The sequence below is a fragment of the Artemia franciscana genome, chromosome 10 (assembly GCF_032884065.1).
Source record: "Artemia franciscana chromosome 10, ASM3288406v1, whole genome shotgun sequence".
NCBI classification, from domain to species: Eukaryota; Metazoa; Arthropoda; class Branchiopoda; order Anostraca; family Artemiidae; genus Artemia; species Artemia franciscana.
In genome coordinates this window covers 14,530,278-14,552,335 of record NC_088872.1, presented here as the reverse complement: position 1 = coordinate 14,552,335, position 22,058 = coordinate 14,530,278, and the positions used below count along the sequence as shown (strand labels likewise).

The 22,058-nt window shown below is 36.3% G+C and overlaps 1 protein-coding gene across 2 annotated transcripts in view; it reads right to left on the bottom strand.

Annotated features, from left to right (window-relative positions):
• Positions 1–22,058, bottom strand: part of LOC136031819 (protein-L-histidine N-pros-methyltransferase-like) — a 125,140-nt gene that overhangs the window by 4,665 nt on the left and 98,417 nt on the right. For both annotated transcript variants that reach the window (XM_065711638.1, XM_065711639.1), the window contains exons 4-5: positions 15,701–15,913; positions 7,666–7,841 (exon numbers count right to left, since the gene is read on the bottom strand). In XM_065711638.1, the coding sequence (XP_065567710.1) occupies positions 7,666–7,841; positions 15,701–15,913 (389 nt within the window). The remainder of the gene's footprint in view (positions 1–7,665; positions 7,842–15,700; positions 15,914–22,058) is intronic.

The window sequence follows — 22,058 nt, the reverse complement described above, 5'->3', positions numbered from 1 at the left end:
CGTTCAACTATGCTGCTGAACAAAATGGTTATCCCAAATTTTGGTCAGACGATTTTCGGAAAAAAGTGGCGTGTGAGGGGGGTAATGGGTAAATGGGTGAATGCGTAAATTTTATAACCTAAAAACCTTTCCCCTGGGGCTGTAGGGGATAATTTTATCTCTAAAAACATAGTTATTGGCATTTCAACTATGCTGAAAAAAAGAAAAAAAAACTTAAAATTTTGATCGGACGATTTTGGGAAAAAATTGGCGTGGGGGGAGAATAGTTGCCGTCCAATTTTTTGGTCACTTAAAAAGAGCACTAGACCTTTTCATTTCCATTAGAATGAGGTCTCTCTCGACTTTCTATGTCCACTGGGTTGATACAATCACCCCTGAGAAAAAAAACACAAACACGCATCTGTGATCTTTCTTCGGGCAAAAATTACAATATTCTACATTTTGGCAGATATGAGGTCTCTACAGTAGGGTTCTTTGATACGCTGAATCTGATTGTGTGATTTTCGTTAAAGTTATAAGACTTCGAGGGGTCTTTTCCCTTTTTTTTTTAAATCAGACAAATTTTTTCAGGCTCGTAGCTTTTGATGAGCAAGACTTATATATTTAGAAATCAGCATAGTAAGCCAATTCTTTTGAAATATCTATTTGCATCAAAATTCTGTTTTTTAGAGTTTCGGTTATTATTGAGCCGGGCCAGGATCATTGAAATATTGATCGTTTTTTCTGCGTTACCAAAAGTATTGTATTCATAAAACTTCACAGTTTCATGAAATGTAATTGAACAAATAGAAAAGATTTTTCAACTAAAGTAAAGAGCAAGTTTAAAACTTAAAACAAATATTAATTACTCCGTATTTAAGGTTGAATGCCCCCTTCGTTTCTTTCCGATTGCAAATTTTCTTTAAAAATTTGGAAAAAAGCCAGACTTCACAGTAAAGAGTAAGGAGCTAAGGAGGAGACAGCCCCCTTCATATAAAGAATAATCTGTTCAAATAGGTGTCAAGCCTGTTCCTTGCTTTCAGTTGAAAAGCTCTTTTTTAATTTAATTTCTGATAGTTTTCCCAATCATACCCAGGCCTAACCAAGATATATTTTGAGGTACCGGTCCCTTAAATACCTGGTTAGTTACTTTTAAGATGTGTAAATCAATAATTCTTGATTGATTAGTGCCGCTCTACATTTAAATTTGCTATTTAATTTTGAATAAAATTTGAATATACTTAAAAAATTGACGATGAATAGTAATTTTGGAAAAAAGTCCTTGTTAATATTACTACTAGAGAATTTCGGTTGGATGAAAAGGAATATTATTGTTTGTATGGAAGAAAATTATGTAAGACTTTTAATCTTCTACATAACTGAAGCCATCACAACCTCTACAATACGATTTTCTTATCGATAAATACGTTACATACATTTATTTAAATACTTTGAAGTACTTCATATAAATACAAAAAGAAAATAACACCATTTAAAATTGCTGCCTCATTCTTAACAAATAGATCGCTGGTTGTCAAATACAGAATCATTATTAAAATCCTCTCCCTTTCCACAATGGCATACCCCAAGGTACTCTCCTAGGTTCCGTCCTTTTTCAGTCATGATTAACAGCCTCGCGAAGGAATTCCTGACCGATGGAATTTTGTTGATGACCTAACAGTTGTTGAAACGTGCTACAGAAATTTAATAAGCGACCCTACGAGTATCCTCAATGAAATTAGAGATGAGACCTTAGACGTAGACATGACAGTAAATCCCTCTAAGTCCATGATAATGCCAATTTGTTTCCTCAAATCATCGCCCTGTTTTCTTAATCCTATCTCTCCTGAAATTTCTGTGTCCTCATTTAAACTACTTGGCGTCACAACTTCTTCAAATTTAAAGTAGGATACCCACGTTAAAGACATCCTCCATAGAGCTAATGTGTCCATCGCCCTCCTTAATCTCCTAAATAAATTTAACGTCCCCCTTCCCACTCCATAAGAATTTAGACGTATTTTGTCCGCCTACATCCCGAATATGCTTGTCCAGTTTGGCACCCTGGTATGAACCAAAAATTGAACCAATCCAAAAAAAGGCCTTGCGAATAATTTTCAAAGAAAAAAGGTGCCATACTCTCTGCTCCTAAAAAAAGCTAGTTTGGAAACCCCTGAGCGAAGGAGGGTTTCGTTGTGCCTCCGTTTATCAAAAAATGCAATAACACACCCTCGAACGGCAGGTATTTCTCCCAAACGTCACTCCCCATCCAGATTACGGCCGCCTCGAGCTGTTTCTGAGCCCATCCCTATTTTGTCCCCCGTTCACTGTGTTACTTCCAGATATGAAAAAACTTTTGTCCCCTTCATCACAGAAAAAATGAATAAGATATCCCACTAGTTTCTCCTTTTTTTTTATTGGCTGATGGTGCTCCCCAGGTTGTTGCACTTATTTGCTTGTTTCCCCTTCTGTTTTTTTTTTAGTTTCCCGTTTAATTTTTATATATTTTATATTTCTTTCTCTTTTTTGTATTTATTTACTTATTTTTGTCCCCCTTTTTCGACCATGTTTTATCTTTTTAGCTTTTTTATCTTTTTATTTATTTGCTTATTTTGCCCCCTTCCTCTTTTTTTATGTCCCTTTTAGTTATTTTTCTGACTTGTATTTGTTTAAGTTTATTTTGACCAGTTTTTACCAACTTTAACTCTTTAATTGACTTATTACAGTTTAATTACTGACTCACAAATGATTAATCATTATGATTTTTCTTTTCCTTTGGTGTTTTTTGCATTTTTTCCCAGTTTTAGTGCAACCATGTGACTTGTCCACTCGAAGTCCAAATTCGGCCCTTTGAGGGCTTGTGATAGAGATTTAAATATCTTATCTTATATGCTGAAAACTATGTTCCTAACAGTATTTGCCACCCCTAAGATATTTTCTGGGGGGGGGGGGCTGATGACCACCTGCCTTGCTTTTCCAGCTCTCTGCTGGTAATTATGGGAATGTAACATTTTAGCTGTATAGAGAAACCATTTAATTAATTCCTATTCCCCCTACGTCTTTCAAGATTTATCTGAAGCCTCATGAAGAGTAAGCAATTTGTCCGTTAAAATGCACTTTTTTAGGAATCTACCCTATCCCCACCTAAAGAATGACTCCCCCCCCTTATTATAGCTGATACGTAATTAGAGATCACCAAATGTAGCCTAATTTCAAATAAAGCGAATCAACTTGGTTGAATCCAGTACGGCCAACGTGTTGTATTACTTCTTTTGCAACTGGGAAGCCTAAATTATAGTTACTGACACTTTTAAATCAATTAGCTTCTCAGAATTTTAGATTAGTTGCAAAATTTTCGTCTCCGGGGTAAATTTGTAGTTTAGTGTCCTAAAATAAAAAAAAGAGCTTTAAATTTACGTTTGAATGAGCTCCCTCCCAATTATCTCGGATCTTTTGTTTGATACAATAAGCCCTGGGAAAAAACAACAACAAATAAACAAACATCTATGATGTTTCTTTTGAAAAAAAAGAAGCCAAATTCCACATTTTGAACATTGGAGCTTGAAACCTCTATGGTAGGGTTCTCTGATATGATGTATCTAATAAAGGAAAATTCAATAAGATCGTTCGCTTTTTTTCGGGTATTTCTGTTTTTCATAAATCAGGCAAATTTTCTCAGATTTTTGGTTTTGGGTCGGTGACAATAATCTGAAAGAATTTTAAATATTCAGAAACAGCATAAAAAGCCGATGCCGCCGGTGTAGCAATTGTCATGAGAGTTCCATTTTTAGTTTTGGTGAATATTGGTCCATGTCACTTTTTACTTGTGGGTTTTTGTTTTATCAAAAACTATTTGATGAGATTCTCGTGTGGTGAATTTTTTTTTGAACCTGTTGAATTTATTTAGCTGAATAGGACAATAAAAAGAAAGAGGGTCAATTTGACGGCTGGATAGTCAGTCTACATTTGTTATAATCTACGGAAGCAATAAATCTTTCTGTAAGTTTGGTTAGAATTTGATTTTCTTTTAAGATTAAATGCATAATAATTGAATATATTATTGATTAAATAACTTGATCCCTTTGCCAGAAATCCTTGTCGTTTAAAATTTAGTGTATTTTGTTTCATTTTGCAAGCAATTTAATTGCTATTTTTATTTGAGTTTTTTCCTAAAAGTACTTAAAAATAAACTTATTTCTACAAAAAAATTCCTAAAACATATTTCTGTGACGCAAACACCATTGATATTCTGGCGTTTGGCCCCTTTCCGGAAAATTTTCTGTCGGCGCCCTTGAATTCTCTTGAATCTACGGAATGGCACTGTGAGCACTATGAAATAGCTGACTCTCGTCATCTCAGTTTATCTTCTTTTGTACTGGTTTTTCCCAGTTTCCTGCAGTGATGGTGTAAGTAACAAAAGACTTAATGTTCCTGATCTTGCTTAGTGCTATTGTCAAGCAAATTATTATTATTTTATTTAAGAATTAACGACGCTTCTTGACTACTATGGTCCCTGCGTCGGCCCTGCATTGCATTCCTGCAGCGTGATTCGATCTCTGGGTCCCGTATTACCAAGCTAAGGTCAAGTCCACTGCGCCACCACAGGACGTCAAGCAAATTAAATACGAGAAGATCACCCTATTTTAACTTTATTCACCTTGCTTGGTGTTGGCGCCATCTACATTTTGTAGCTTACTGCAATTTGGACTTCTAGAAGTGCCACCAGATGCCTCTACCGTAGCCACAACGTCTATCAAACGCTCTCATCACGCGAAACATGGAGGTAGACTCAAAAAGGGGATGAAGATACCCATTGTTAATTTCAACTTGTACCAAGACTAAAGCCCTGCCGCGTAGACAAAGTTGCCTAGTACGAGTAAATTGCTTTCCTGCTCAAAATTCTGTTTAAATGTCTTGCTTTCTCTTTTCCGTCTCAATTTTACGCGTGGGGTTGTTAAGGGTAATTGTTCGGGGTAAATTTTTTAATGGGATTGAATTTTTCAGAGAAAATTTCCATGGAGAGGGAGATTTCTCCGTGGAGGTGGGGCCATATTTCAAATCATTACTTAAAACAATCAAAAATTAAGGTTAAAAAACAAGTTTTCTCAACTGAAAGTAAGAAGCAACATTAAAAGTTAAAACGAACGGAAATTATTACGTGTATGAAGGCAACACCTACCTCTTTACACTAAAGTTTGAATTTTGTCCCAATTCTTTAATAACGATTCCTGCAACACAAGAGTCGCTTAATTAGAACAATAGGAAGCTTTTTCAAAAGTGCTTAAAAACTTTAACGTAAAGATCGAGGTACACAGGGTTTTTCTGACTTCTCTGCCAGTTCTTTTTACTTGTCAACGGGAACTCCCTTTTAAGATAGAATTAAAGCGTGGCTCTTTATAGGTATGCCAAATTTGGCTATAAGCTTAGCCATTAGGATAACAAAGTGCTTTCTATGTTCTAATTAGACCTCAAAGTCTTTCTTCTAAATCTTCCTGATTCTGCTTATATGGAGAATAGAAATTGGTAAGCAAGGGCAAGGAGCCTTTCATTTTGTAAATAATGAAAGGGTGCTTGCTCTTCATCACTAAATTCCATGCTCAACTGAAACTGCCCAGCGAACTCTCAGACAGATTGGACATCTCCTTCGAATGCCACCGACAGCCGTTGCTAGAATCACATATGACTTTGACCCCATATCGCATGGTTGGTCATGGCCGAGGGTAGACCTCACACCAAGTGGGAGGACAGCCTACAGAAGTTTCTCAACATGGTCGAAATTGCGGATAACGAGGCCCCCTCATAACGGAAGATCGGTCCACCTGGATGAGCAAAGTTACTACGATCTCTACGCCACATATTATGCGACAGGAGGCTTCAGTCAAGTAAGTCACGTCAAGCTTACATATCCCTTTTACTGCCTTTTCAAAGTATTTGGTATTCCAAATTACTTACAATATAGCTAAATTAGGATATACATATATATTAAAAACAAAGTTTTTATTGCTACTGGCTGACAAAATCCTTTTTTCCTCAAACATCCTTCTTGGTTTCATATGTCACGTTTTTATTCTATCTAAAGATATAAAAACTGACAGAGAAAGTAGGATATTATGTTTGCTTCTACAAAATTATTTTATTTGTCCCTAAAAATCAAAACTGCACGAGACTTTCACGGCTAGAGGTTTAAGACGTGCCTGAAGCATCACAAAATCGACCCAGACGACCCAACACAAAATACCCAAAAAGGAAACTTAACATTGACAATTCGAAACATTCACATCCGAATAAAAAATGTTCACCTCTGAATAGAAAACTCAACCCGCCCAGATCCACCCAGCCAACCCCATGACCAACAGTCAAAACAAAAATACAGAACCAAAACTCAACTCAAGGAACCTAATGTAAGAGAAACTCAACACCTCAACCTACACAACTGAGTCCAACCTACTGTGGAGATGAAACTAAGCACGTCGGCAATTCAACTCAGGGAACTCAACAATAACAATCCAACCTAGCCGACTCAAAACAAATAACTAAACTCACATAAATCCCATAAATTCAGCAACTTGTTTTACCACAGGTAATATTTTTTATTGGCCTCGTCAAACCTAAATCTTATATAAGAGATCATACAACGAGATGCCACTCCTCATTTCACAGAAGTAGAACCTCTGAGCCTAGCAACTGGATCCTGGGGTGTTTATTCATCCACTTAACCGGGCTGCCACTGCCTCGTATTTATGGTGCCTTTGGTATCCTTCGGCTTCACCGTTTATCCCCAATTATCTGACACTTTCGTAACCAGCTTTGTCAGATCCATCCAGGTTTATATCTGGGCACGAATGTCAACTTCTACAAAATGTACTAGTACCTAGTGATAGAAATTCAAAGTATAGTCTAGTACTCAATGGACTGGGTCCATCAGTCTGGTTGCCAGAACTATATTTAACTTTTTCTTCCTGGACTGCAGCAATGATAGCGTCAACTTGGTCAAGAAAGACATTTAAGAGCAAAACTGAAATCGAACTTGAAGATAGTTAGACGCCTAAGAAAATTCAGAAAATAACTGGAATTACTCAGCGGACGTTCTGGTATATTGTTGAGTCAGTCTACATGAATCATTCTGGTTAGGTGTACTTTCATATTTTAGTAATTTTTCTTTTAGGTGCGTTTTTAGCCTTGAGCCCACTGGAACCTGAGCCCCCATCCCTTTTCCCAAGTATATTCCAGCTTTTCCTCCTAAGTGAACTGCAAAGACACCATGTAATGATATGAATTCCTGTAAAATCCTTAATTGTTACGAAATTAGACCTCATATTACTAGATACGAAATTATGGTGTATTCAACGATCTCCTTGCATCTTTTCTTAATGCAGTATTTTTTATAATTTTTATAATTGTGCTTGCCATCCACGAGAAACTCCACCTGTTACCGATTTCCTAAGTCAATTTCAGCATTATTATGAGTCTAGTAATTTGCAGTATTTTGGATAATAGAAGCAACTAAATATGATTTGGAATTGTAGAGGGATTTGTCACCTCTCCAAAACTATCCGAACTGCCAAACTTTATATCTACAGTGAGAACCCTAGAAGTGAAAACTTTCCCCCCTCTTTCAGTACCCTTGCCTAACTTAATGAATACCCTTTGTCCCATTGAAAGAAAACATGAACGTCTAATATAACTCACCACTTTCAACATAAGGTCTGAAAGGCCAAACTAAAGCAATGATAACACCACCTCTTGACTTTAAGGAACGCTTGACATCGTTTAATAGAGTCAATGGCTTCTCGCAACGATCCAAAAGGTTAAGAACAGAAATAAAATCGTATTTTCGATCTGCCCAGGAATTGACGTCAACCACACTAGATAAAAGAAATAAAAAAGAATTCATAACACTCCGCGTCAGAGCAGTAATTAAAACGCTACTTGGTGGGAGGAACTTGGGCTTTGGGGAGGGGTAATAGCAATTTCTAAACACCCAACTCTCTTTTATAATGAAAAAAAAAGCCGTTTATTTGTCCCAATCATAATACAGACAGAAACTAGGACATGATTACTATAGAAAACTTGTCTAGTGAAAAAAAAATCCCATAAAAAATTTTTAATAAAAAAATATTAATAAATGAAAACTACTATTTACCATTTTAAATTAGTTACTTCCATGGGAAAAGCATAGGTACATGTACTGGAAAAAAGAATAGAAATGAAGAAATATACTAAAAGACACTAAAGAAATGTTAGGATGTTACTGAAGAAATGTTAAAATACACTCAAATTAGGGGAAGAAAGAAAAGAAAAAGACGCATAAAAGAAGATTTAATGTTTGCAAAATGAAGAAGCTACTTCTGAAAGTAAACAAATAAAAAAAAATAAAGTTTCTTTTTAAAAATCAATTATGAGCATAAAATCACTTGCACCCAGTTTGCAGTGTCAGCGATTTGACGGAAGCAAGGAAAACCTGTTAGCATATATTCCATATTACAGATAATGCTAGAAAAGAGTGATCAAGAGCAACTCACATTTTAACCAGGAAGAGCGAAGGGCGAGATCCGCACAATCTACTTAGTCCTTTCTATACTCCTTAAGAATCCGTATCAAATTTATGCAACAAGCTGTGGTAGCGAAATTGCATGCTATTTCTATTTTTCACGACAAGTATTGGTGAAATAAAGTTTACGTTGAAGCTAAAAATCTCCACTAAAAAGACAAAAGTCACCTTTCTTAATCATTAGGCCAAAGAGGGCATACTTCGACCAATTTTCTTAGATGGGGGTTGAGGACACGATGCGCAGAAATATCCACTGCTACATATTTTACATTCATTCCACCCCAGTTAGATACTGGGTTTCTTATTCATTAACCAGGGGTAAAAATTGGGGGGGGGGGCAATTGTTCATTTTGATTTTGAAAAAAAAACCTTTGTTTGAAATTTTCGTTTAAAAAACGCCCCCCCCCCTTTGGACTAGCTTTTTTGGAAAAATACCTTTGTTTTAATGTTACAAAAAAGACTATTCAAATCCTTGCCCCTATATTTTTGTTAATTGGCACCCCATCATTCACCTATGTTTAACAATCTCTCAATAGAGACAAAGTTGATACTACAGAAGTTAAAATAAAAATGGTTTTCGAAATAAGCTTCAGGGTAAGTCAAGTTTTAAACTTCTGTTTTTTCCTTTCTTTAAAACGGGTAGTGTTCAAACACTAAACAGTAAATCAGTGTTTTCCACCTGCACGTTTTTGCCACACATGGATGCATGACATGCAACCCTTTAAGGAACATGTGGAGCACCAGGCAGGATTAAATGAATAGTTCTAGGCAGGGCCATATCCAGCATTTTTATGGCACTTGGTATTTACCAAGTGACATAACGATCGCAATTTCTGTCGGTCGGTCCCGAATTTGCTAGTTTGAGTACTTCCAGATAAGTTAGGACGATGAAATTTGGCAGGCGTATCAGGAACTAGACCAGATTAAATTAAAAATAGTCTTTTCCCCGATTCGACCATCTGCGGGGGAGAGGGGGGCCGGTTAATTCGGAAAAATTAGGAAAAATGAGGTATTTTTAACTTACGAGCGAGTGATTGAATCTTAATGAAATTTGATCATTAGAAGGACCTCGTAACTCAGACCTCTTATTTTAAATCCTGACCTTGGGGGAATCGGAGGAGGAAACCGGAAATCTTGGAAAACGCTTAGAGGGGAGAGATCGTGATGATACTTGGTGGGAAGAATATGCACAAGTCCTAGATACGTGATTGACATAACCAGACCGGATTGGCTCTCTTTGGGGGAGTTGAGGGGGGAGGGTTAAATCGGACAAATTAGAAAAAATGAGGCATTTTTAACTTACGAATGAGTGGTCAGAACTTGAAATTTAATATAAAGAAGGATCTCTTGCTTCAGAGCTCTTATTATAAATCCCGACCAGATCCGGTGACACTGGGGGGGTTGGAGGGGGAAACCAGAAATCTTGGAAAACATGAAAATTGGGGTATCTTTATCTTACGAATGATCGATCGGATCTTAATGAAACTTGATACATAGAAAAATCTTACGTCTCAGATGCTTAATTTTCAATTCGACTCGGATCCAGGGACATAGGGGGATAGAAGGGGGAAACAGAAATCTTGGAAAACACTTAGAGCGGAGAGATAGGGATAAAACTTGGTGGGAAGAATAAGCACAAGTTCTAGATACGTAATTGACATAACTGGACCGATCCGCTCTCTTTGGGGATGTTGGGGGGGATTTCCAGCGCTTTTGCAAGTTCGGTGCTTCTGGACGTGCCAGGACGATGAAAATTCGTAGGCGTGTCAAGGACCTGCACAAATTGACTTGATAACAGTCGCTTCCCCGGATCAACCATCTGAGGGGCTGGAAGGAGAGGAAAAATTGAAAAAAATGAGGTAATTTTAACTTACGAATGGGTGATCGGATCTTAATGAAATTCGATAATTAGAAGGACCTCGTGTCTCAGAGCTCTTATTTTAAATCCCGACCGTATCCGGTAATACTGGGAGGAGTTGGAGGGGAAAACGAGAAATCTTGGAAAACGCTTTCAGTGGAGAGATCGGGATGAAACTTGGTGGGAAGAAGAAGGACAAGTCCTAGATACGCGATTGACATAACCTGACTGAATCCACTCTCTTCAGGGGAGTCGAGGGGGGGTGTTAACTCGGAAAAATTAGAAAAATTTAGGCTTTTTTAACTTATGAACGGGTGACCGGATCTTAATGATATTTGATATTTAGAAGGAACTCATGTCTCAGAGCTCTTATTTCAAGTCCCGACCAAGTCTGTTGAGATTGGGGGAAGTTGGAGGGGGAAGCCAGAAATCTTGGAAATCACTTAGAATTGAGAGATCTGGATGAAACTTGGTGGGAAGTATAAGCAAATGTCATAGATAGGTGATTGATGTAAACGGACTGGATCCACTCTCTTTGGGGAGTTAGGAGGGGGGGGGTCCAATGCTTTGACGAGTTCGGTGCTTCTGGACGTGCAAGGACGATGAAAGTTGGTAGGCGTATCAGGGACCCGCATATATTGACATGATAAAGTCGTTTTCCCCAATTTGACCATTTGGGGCGGGGGGGGGGGGGTGGGGCTCAAGAGAGAGGAAAAACTAGAAAAAATGAGGTATTTTTAACTTACAAGTGAGCGATAGGATTTTAATGAATTTTGATATTTAGAAGGACCTCGTGTCTCAGAGCTCTTATTTTAAATCCCGACCGGCATTAAGCCTCTGATTTCCTTTTAAATCAATCTAGCATGAGGGGGAGGGGGCAGGGTTTACAAAGAACTTTTTCGGGGGGAGGGTTACATAAATTCTAAAAAAGCATCAAAAATTGGTTCATATTCATTTTTGTTACGTTTTTTATGAGTCAGAAAAAGACTTCGAGACGGGGGTTCAGACACCCTAACCCCCACCCCCTGGGTATGGCCTTTGTTCTAAGTAACCAAATCATAAGAATACTTAAGTAGCAAGCTGGCCCACCCTCATCGGATGTGTCTTTATTTGAACCGTGACGATGTTAAGAAACACTTAAAATACCAAGGATGTCAAAATAAATACATAGTCCAATTAGGGCAAAAAAATGTATAGGACATTGAGGGAATAAAATATTTAGATCTATTCGTACCTGAAAACTGAAGTTTGCTAAGATTTTACTTTTGGTTGTTAAAAAATTATGAGGTTTTTAAGGCAATACCATATTTCCGACAGTACTACCACACTGAAAATAGATAAGGAAAACTAATTAATTACATTTGACAATTCTTTTTGTCCATAAAGACTCAAACATTTAGCAATCTGTTGATACCCACAGAAAACTGAATTTCCAAAGAAAAACTTCGCTTTCTTGAGCTGTTTGGTTCCATGTGGTTTAATTAATTTTTTTGCTTAATCCTATGTACTTTCTCTTTAATTTGATTTTTTAATTTAATTTCTCTTTAATTATCATTTACTTTTTCTCTTTAATTTGACGCCTGCCACTATCAATACTGCGTACCTGCATACGCAGATCTTTTCCACAAGAAATTATCCATAAGAAAATTTTGACAACTTATATGATTCTGCAAGCTTCCACTTAACCAATTAACAAAAGGAAATTTCACTGTCATTGTCCTTGGTATTTTGGTAATCCAAGTTCCAAATTTATATATCAGGAAATTCTTCCTGTGGTTTCGTTTTCGCCAAAAATGTAATCTCTTTTCAGTATACCCTACATGTTTTTATAAGGATATTTTTATTAGTCTTTAAAACTAGAACATACTACCAAATCATAATGACCACTGTTTATCTGTTAATAATATCTATCTTAATCGTAAATTAATTTGATAGAAATAATGACGAATACGCAGTACAAAGTTAAAATTTCTATACGCTGTCACATTAATAAGCATTAATTAAATAATAATCTGGCACAAAATTAAAGATTTGTCTTATTTTGAACGGATACGATGTTAAGTAATCGCTTAATAGTTCAGTTTTCAAATTTGTATAATAAAAAATGGGTCCTTTAGTTGTTGTTGTTGTTTTTTAAATTGAATAAATGTAAATAATTTTGTGAGTAGACCTCGTTTTTCTATTAAGCAGCTTCCTTTGACCATAAAAGTACCAAGGATAGTGAAAAAGATATCTGACTGTTTGAATTGGCAATTGGAAACTTAAACAACCATATATATATATGTATATATATATATATATATATATATATATATATATATATATATATATATATATATATATATATATATATATATATATATATATATATATATATATATATATATATATATATATATATATATTTAATCAGGAAGAATTTAGAATTCAGTAAAAAAAAAAAAATCAAGTTTTCACATGTAGTAATGCAGTTTTTGGTAGCAGTGGACGCCAAATTGAAAAAAAACATCTCTGAAAAAAAAGCCAAAAATAAGCTAAAAACACGTGGCACCGAAAAGCTTAAGCAGGTAAAGCTTTCTTTTTGAAGGTTTTGTGGTCGTTGTAAATCAACATTGTATTGGTAATGTTTGTTCTGCTTATTTATTTTCACAGTCATGATGGCAACACTGAGAAAAATGTTGCACTACCATAAAACTCATAATTTTGAAACAACCCCAAAAAAATTAAAAAACAATTTTTAGATATGAATTAACCCATAACCGCCCCAAGGGGGAAGGGGGGGCTAAACAATTTTATTTTGGTGCTGTTCGTACTTCAGCATTACAAAACTTACTGAGATACTGTTGTTTAGCTACTGATATTCTTCCTTGAATATAACCTGTTTGCCAAAAATTGATAAGCAATAAGCGTTATTCAACAATTGATTTATCTTTATAATTTTTACAACGTTGTGATAAACAATTGAATACAGCTGAAAGGTTTCCTCACCTTCCTCCCTTTTTTACCAGACCACATATTGTCTTACCATCAGTCAGCAAGGTTATTTCACTCAGCAAGGAATTCTTTCCTAATCATTTTCTTCTATCACATATTATTTATCATTAGACAATATTCTACAGGAGATAACTCTTTCCCATACTATTTCCTTTATCCTTCACTTTTGTTACACATTTTGTTTTTGATTATTTCACTCAACAGGGAATTTTTTCCTAATCATGCTTTCACCTGGGGGCCTTATCTCATTAGGTTGTAATATCTCATTTTTTGATTGTTCTCATTAGTATCCCTGGGATAACTAAATCATTTGGGCGATATTAAAAACCCACTCAGATGTCCCATTCTGCTAATGCCTCGCCCTAAGCGCTGAGATAATATCTTCGTATCCCTGACTGTGGGTAATTTTTAATTGGGCGTATCCCTCGGTTTCCCCGGTAATTTCCTAATTAGGGATGGATCCCCAAGCAGCTTTTAAATACTTAAGTTGATGAACCTGTTGATATAGAAGACCTTCCTTGCCCCTAATTCAAGGGCGTTGTATTTTCCCGGCTTTCCTGAATGCGCGAAGGGTACTAATGAGGAAATAATGCTAATTACTTAAGGGAGTCTTCATATATATATTTCTTCTGTTTTAATTTTGCTTAAATAAACGTTTATTCAAGAATAAGAATAGAATAAGTGGAGGAAACCTATCCCATAAACGAAGAAGTTATTATTTCTTTATTTTTAGCGAGTAGCAAGTGTGTAATAAATTAAAACATAATCAAGTACCCTCTATCCACTTATCAAGGTCCCCACTTCACCTGGCACTTCAGGAAGAGCAATGTGACCTCTATGTATTCTTTTTTTCTTGTTCCAGCCGTATAGAGGGAGCGATCGTAGAAACTCGGAAGAGGGCTCACTCAACTGGAAGTTGAAAATTCTAGAGCCCTTTTCAAGAGTCGATTCGAGTTTTTTTTACGAAAAACCGCATTTGTTTTATCGTTTGCGTATTATGACGTCATAAAATCATGCTAATAGTATATTTTTCTAATATTATAATCAAATTCGGTGGGTTGTAGCAAACTTATAATATTATTCTAGAGGGAATCGGTGTAGCAGGCACATACACAGGAATCTATTTTAGACAAAAGACCATAAGAAACAGGGGAAGTACAGGGCAATACAAAATAATATTTAGGAATAAGAATATTACGGAGGAGCTCTTTGGCCTGAGAACCTTTGCTTTGCTTACGCCCTGCTCTGCTTTCAAATATTGTCTCAAAAATGGGTTGTAGTACTCCCCCCTCCCCGCAAAAAACGTTGTCTCAAAAGATACATGGAAACACATACAACCTATAATTTGTATTTTGGTCGAGTTAGAAATTATTGGAAGCGCTGTATGATAAAAATCATGAATAACAATAAAATATAAAAAATATGAACATTATGCTGTAACAAATGCTTATGGAATCACTGTATATAGGCTAATACTTTGGGCTAACTGTATTTTTTTTTGTATACAGTTGCCATTTTGTACTCTCTGAAGTTTTTGAAACTACAAAAAGGAAACAACTCCGGAGTTAAACGTTAACTATTTAGAATCTCAATCGATTCAAAATCATGGAAACATAAAAACCCAATTTTTGTCAATTTAATTCCGCTTTTTCAATTCATTTTAAGCTGATGAAACTTATTTCAATTTTCGATTTGTGGTTTAGATTGAAAAGTAACATAAGAAAAAAAAAGTAATGGGCTAAACAGTATAACCCTCAAAAAATATATAGTAAATGATAAGACAATTCGTCGCATAAACGTGGTTTGCCGAAACTTATAAAAAGGAGGTAAATTAAAAATTTTCATCTTGGTTTCTCAGAATCTGAGTTTATGAGTTTGAAGCTAAAACACTGACTTTTACAAAACATCTATGAAAAAAATTACTGTATTCCCTTAGATAAAGCGGAGTAGAAATTATTTGCAGAAAATGCATCAACATCCAGCACAGGGGCGGACTTAGAGCAAAATCTGAGAGGGGCGCGATGTGACAAGGGTGCCAATAATTGACCAAATTGACTAATTTATTTTCAAAGAGAAAAACAGAAAAAACAAGGAACGAGGGCGCCAGAGAAAATTTAGAGGGAAGGGTCCATTTGTGCCTGTGCCTTATTGCGATTTTGAACGTGCCATCCTGGATTTTATGTTTGTAACACAACATTTATAATTCAATTCTGAAAAACAGAAGATTTTCAGCATAACCGCCTCTAGACAACAATTTCTTGTTTACAAGGTGGCTCTGTGAGCCGTCATTTTTAGAAGATATAATGATTTACCACTACTACCTAAAGCCTTTACTTCTGAGCACCCTCTGCATGGGCCAAGATACTTCAGTGACATCTATTCTGGAAAAATAGGGCCTCATTACATCAGTTACTGCTCCATCACCTGCACCAAGATCAAGGAGTGACCTTTCACCAAGTGCTAGTGGTGCAAGTCCAGTCAACTTTTCAAATTGCATCGATGAAAAAACAAACATTGAACCACGTCCCAGCACCCTGAAAAAATAGGTTAAAGATAAGCTAATTAAGGAAGAGTGCAACGGCCTGAGCCTCCAAATGAGAAATTTCGATTGGTCTAAATTATTAATCAGTCCAGGATATTTAATAAGATCAGTCTACTTATAGAAGCACATGGAAAGTGAGTGGACACTCTTTTTTCTGGTTCAACATTTTGGGAAACAGAAAAACGAGTTCCGTTGAAATCCTAACTTTGCAACTATGATTCTTCAAAAAAGGCACCCTCCAGGATAACTAACAAAATCCCCCCCCCCTCTCTGTCTCCATTTAGAATACAAGTGTGATAGAACTGATTTTCCGAAGATGGAGGGGGACCCAAAAACATAAAGTGCAACCTTGGACCATAGTTTTCTCAGAGGCGGGACACTTCTACCATTCTCAGAAGAAGAAATCCTTCTTCTAGTTTGCAGCTACCTCTCTGCAGGCATGGTAACTAATATACATAGCTTTTTTTCGCATTTTTCCTAATCATGAAGGTCAATGAATCAATCAAGCTTATTCCTGATAATATGAAAAAAACTTCGTTTTCTTAAAGAGTTAAAGAGGCTGCGTCCCAAAGTCGAACCTTAAAATGTACAGGAATTAGAAGAGGCAGTTGGGGGGCTGCCGCCCCCAAAACCCCCAGCTTTTAAAGACTCTTTTGTACAGGTTTTTTGTTTTTTTGCTAACCCCCCGCTCTTGGCTTCGGAAAGGCCCTCTTTTAATTAACAAAAAATTGAAATGAATGAATAATGGAATAACTTCGAAAAATGTTAAACACAAGAGGACAGGAGAACCATTGCGCCGAAACTAGTAAATAGTAACAATGAAGTCCCCCCACAAAAAAAAACCTGTACAAAAGAGTCTTTAAAAGCTGGGGGTTTGGGGGGCGGCAGCCCCCCAACTGCCTCTTCTAATTCCTGTACGTTTTAAGGTTCGACTTTGGGACGCAGCCTCTTTAACTCTTTAAGAAAACGAAGTTTTTTCATATTATTTCTGTACGTTTTTCTACAATCCATGGTGGATGTAATTTAATAATTCCTGTACTCCTCGTACAGGAATTAGGAGAGGAACTTGGGTGGCTGCCGCCCCCCCCCCGCTTTTAAATCATTGTATAAAATAGAAAAAAATAGATAGAATGACCGAAATGTTTCTTTTGCTCATAAGAAGCTAATATTCTGTTATCTCTCAAATGATAAGCTGTCCAGGTGTTATCAAAATTTTTTTGATGTTGTGAAAAAAAACCGCCCGTAAGGGACTTGAACCCTTGACACGAGGATTAAATGTCTCACGCTCTACCAACTGAGCTAATAACTTGCATGTGTGTAAATATAACTTCTCAATAACTTTTAAAAATTTCAAATTAACATGGGCTCTTATGGAGAGAAATCCGTTAATTAAATAGCTAATGCGTGGTTTCTGGAAAACAGGGAAGGAGTTATCGGATCGAGCTGAAATTTCGCGGATAAGCTCCTGGGCCGTAGGGGACCTTAACTTGTGAATTTCAGCCCGATCGGACAACGTTAAAAAGGGGGGGGGGTTGCAGGGTCGAAACTTTCGGGGGGTTAAGATTTTCCTACGAAACTTTCCAGGAAAATTACTCGGAGAATTCCGCATCGAATGAGTCTTCGTACACCCAGATCCGATGTCGGATGTGACCTGTAGGCGTCTAGGAAAAAAAAGTAAATGAATTTTAAGTGGCTATGCGTGGTTTCTGGAAAACAGGGAAGGAGTTATCAGATCAAGCTGAAATTTCGCGGATAAGCTCCTGGGCCCTAGGGGACCTTAACTTGTGAATTTCAGCCCGATCGGACAACGTTAAAGGGGGCTGGGGTTGACGGGTCGAAACTTTCGGCCAGATTTTCTCCATGAAGGAAATATTGGAGGGGGATGAAATTTTGCAGGTTTCTTAGTTGGAGCTCGGGCTACGAAATGCATCCCTCCCCATCCCTCTGCGACCACTGGAACCGAAGATCGCTTAACATTGTCGTGTGTCGCCTCTTTATAGAGGCACGAGTGTGCCTCCTTGATCAAAAAGACCTTCTTGAGATTGTAGCGGTAGCAGCAAACTAGTAAAACAGATCCACGGCCCATAGCAATGTCAATTTTTTAAGAAATTGCCTAGTGAGAAACATCCTCCAATAGACGCTGACTCAGGAATAGCAACTATTATTTAGATCTAATAGAATGATAATTTGCAGTAACTGAAACAAATTTGAGAATTAAGAAAAGAGCCTGAAATCTCCAGAATGACGTTAAATCGAAAAAAATATACCATCAAAATCACAATTGTCGAAAATCTTTGTTTCGAAATTAAGTATCTCAAGGTAATGTAGAATGTACCCTTATTTCAAAGATCTCTTTATACATCTCAACCCTACAAACCTCTCGGAGAGAAGTAGATCATCTTTATTTTAAAATATTTAATCATCTACAACCTAGATCACCATCTACATTTAATGCATCTGTTTCACATCCAGCGTAGCATTAAAATTAAACTGAAAGAAATGAGCTATTAATCAAATATAAAATGTGCTTCCATTAGGACAAGACGGATTTTTATCACAGGCGAAGATGCAGCACGGAAGCCCTTCTTTTTCATTTTTAGAATATTACCTTTGAAAAGCAATAAAATGCAGATTTAAGCGGTTCTCTTAAAGTTTTCCTTCACGGTCGTTTAGGTTTCATATTAAACTCATTCTTTCGCCTCTAATATTCCAAAGAAACTTTTTCCCTTTTATAGTGAACATACAGACAGTTCCGACAACAAAAGCTTTTGTTTCTAAAAAAAACAGGATTCTTCCATGCAGGGGTGTGAATTTGATGTTTCTAATCCTTTATATTCAAAGAAAAAAAAGAGAGAATTATGTCTGTCGATGGAGGAGAGGGTCGTTACCTTAAGGACGATCTGAGGTCGTTTCTTTGGTAACTCAGCAAAAACCAGTTGGCACTGGCAAAAATCAGGATATTTCGGGCTTAAAAACCATTCGTGAAGCAGTTTTCCTTTGGATAAGGAAAAATATAACGTTCAATCTATGTGTTATTATTATTGTGGTTTATGTATTATATCAATCGTATTTATTTTGTTATTGTCTTTAAAAGTCATTGGTTTGTCTGAGTACTCTTCTGATTTATCAGTTGCGACAAACAGCGAAGCATTTTTTTTTTAGCAGGAATTTTACAGGACATATTCTAGATGCTATTATCCTAAATTTCTTAGGCTAAGGGAATCTCAATGGAGAAAAAAATTGGTTTCCCCAAAAACGGGTGAAATAAAATTTCCAAGCCCCTTCCCATGAAAGGTTGGTCATAGAAATTTGGGAGGGAGCTCCTTAGATTGTAAATTGAAATTTATAATGCACTTTTTAAGGACTAAAAATGATTTGAGGGCAACTAACCTCCACCCTGTGGCCTTTTCTTCCCTTAAGTAAAGTGATATTGAACACAAGTTTTAAGATGGTCCTTTTGTCCAGAAACATTGAAAAGCTTGAAAGCTTAGTCTTCTGGGTTAACATACACCCTACAGACATGTCCACGGAATAGGTCATTAGCAGAAAATCTCTCTAGGATCATTCGTTAGGCCAAGATTCCCAGCGCACAAGAAGTGCAAAACAGTCTGGAAACGACACAGGTACCTGAGTAAATAAATGTTAAAAAAACTCGTTTTCAAACTGGACTAAAAATTAGAAAACAATTTTCAATCCTGAGTATCTTAAGTGAAAATAAGAGACATAGAACAGATTGTGCTTTACATAACATAATTATTGCGCCGTTGTTTTCAGTTATGTTCAAGATGAAAAAAATCTTTTAAGTCTATTTTGAAAACGAGTTTAAAAAAAGCTCATACCTATTGTTTTCGACTTTTTAGTCTTCTCTATGACTGAGAAGTCTCTAGTCTTCTCAGAGACAAAAATGTATCAAGTTACCACAGCCACAGGCAAGTGAGTAGTGATCTCTCTTCAGATTTAACGGCAGCTATAGGGGGTATACTATTGGAGCTAATAGCCCCTAAAGTCATTATTACGCACAACTGGGTCTTGTTTCTTATGCAATGGTATAGTACAGATGATTTTATGTAATAGAGGAATGTTTGTTTACTTTTGCAAATGCTGTCTTCATGATTCATTTGGTTGTTATGTTACATGTTTAAAAACCCATGAAAAATAGGAAAAAAACTTCACGGCCCACCAAATCAAGGTGCAAACTTAGACCTTACATCATAGTTTTTTGGTTGTTTAAAAACCTTAGGCAGTACGGAAAAAAAGGGCCCAATCAAGTAGGGAACATAGACTAAATTGATCATATTTTTGTTCGTTACACACATGGCCTTTTTTCTCATTCACGCTGGCAGACAAAGGAATTTCCCGCTATTTCCAGGAACAAAATGTGAGGCGTTACGTGATCCTGTATTCATTTTTCAGGAAAAAGGGATTCCCGCTATACGAAAGTTAGTATTTTTCTAGCGGAACCGGGTAATATTCTTTTGTTCTCTAGGGACTATACAACCCACTGCTAGAGGGGGAACTTTATCAGTCTTATATTAGATATCGAACGTACACCCAGAAATTTTAAAAAGGATATGACCCAAAGATACCAACAGGTAAGCCTCTATGTGCATTATAGATACCCTCTCCTCCCAAAAATAAGAGCGAGATTATGCTTAAATTAAAATTGATATATTTTTCAATAAAAAATTAGCAAGTAAAAACCTTACCCCTCCCACCATTGTATAGCTCCATAACCGATAAATTAATTTAATTTTCTCGCAAAATACATATCCCATATTAAATCGCATTGAAACTTAGCCCATCAGCTGGATAAACATGGCATAAACAGGTATTTACGCTAAACATTAATTATACTACCGTCAGGTAGAGGATTAGATCGGACGCTAGTTTATTACCAAAAAGGCTTATTTTTAATATCTGCCATTGTACGGAAAACAGGGATTAATTGGCATAGGATTAACTAATCGGAAGAAAAGGCTTTCTTTTTAACAGATGCTTTTAGAAAGTTAAATTTTTTCGTAAAATGATGTACAAAAAGCATGTTATATTTACACTATATCTTTGATTTTTGAGAAGGGTGGAGGAGGTTATGATTACTATTTTCTTTTTCATATGAAAAATGGGATGTTTATTCAGGAAAGGGGGCATAGGCCGAGCGTAAGTTATTAGTTGCTAATTAATTGCCTAAAAAGGGTCGTTTTTAACATCTGCAATTGTATGGAAAATTGCCGGCATATACATTTCAATTTGAAGGTTTTATCAAATTGAATTTTTACGTGAATAGTTATGTAAGGACGCCTTATATCTATGCCCTGTATTTATGGATAAACGTTAGGGATAGACTGAACGTAAAAATATTATTTGCGAAAGAAAATGTGGATTTTTATTCGACAGAAAATGTTTTTCATTCTAAATACTTGCCAAGTTGACGTTTATTATTTAGAATATTTAAGGAAGACAAAAACAAGCATTAGTGCAAGAAGCTAGTGAAAACAAACGCTATTAATGGTTAAATCCCGCTTATAATATAGGAGTTACGCATCATTTGCTAATGTTTGCCCCCATAGTCTCTTATCATTACCGCATTTTTTGGAGGCTCGTCGAGGTAAGTGGGGGAGCAATAGGGGTGAGTTTTTTTTCTGAAAACTAAATTCCATGTTTCTTAAATTCTCACATATTTCTATAAAAATAAGATGTATTTTAGCCATATCCATCCTTTCATAAAAACTAAATTCCCCACTTTCTTAAATCATCAAATATTTCTATGGACATATTTCTTAAAAAGCTTGAGGGCTTATTATATGCTTTAGCGGTAAAAACAAAATTTGTACGCGAGATACATTTGGCAGTCTGCTAGAACATTGAGGGTCCAAGACTCACCTAAAGTTACAGACTATTAAACACAAAGTCTCTTAGTTTGATGCTGCTGTTGAAAGCTCCCTGGCCCTCAAAGAAATAGGTTTTCACCGCAATAAGTAGCGTTTCACTGTTTAAAGGGGACCTTGTTCAAAGAGGGGGATTTGAGGCTATTGTCCGGGCTTATTATATGCTTTAACGGTAAAAACAGAATTTTTACACGGGATAAATTTGTCAGTCTGTTAGAACATTGAGGGTCCAAGACTCGCCTAAAGTTAAAG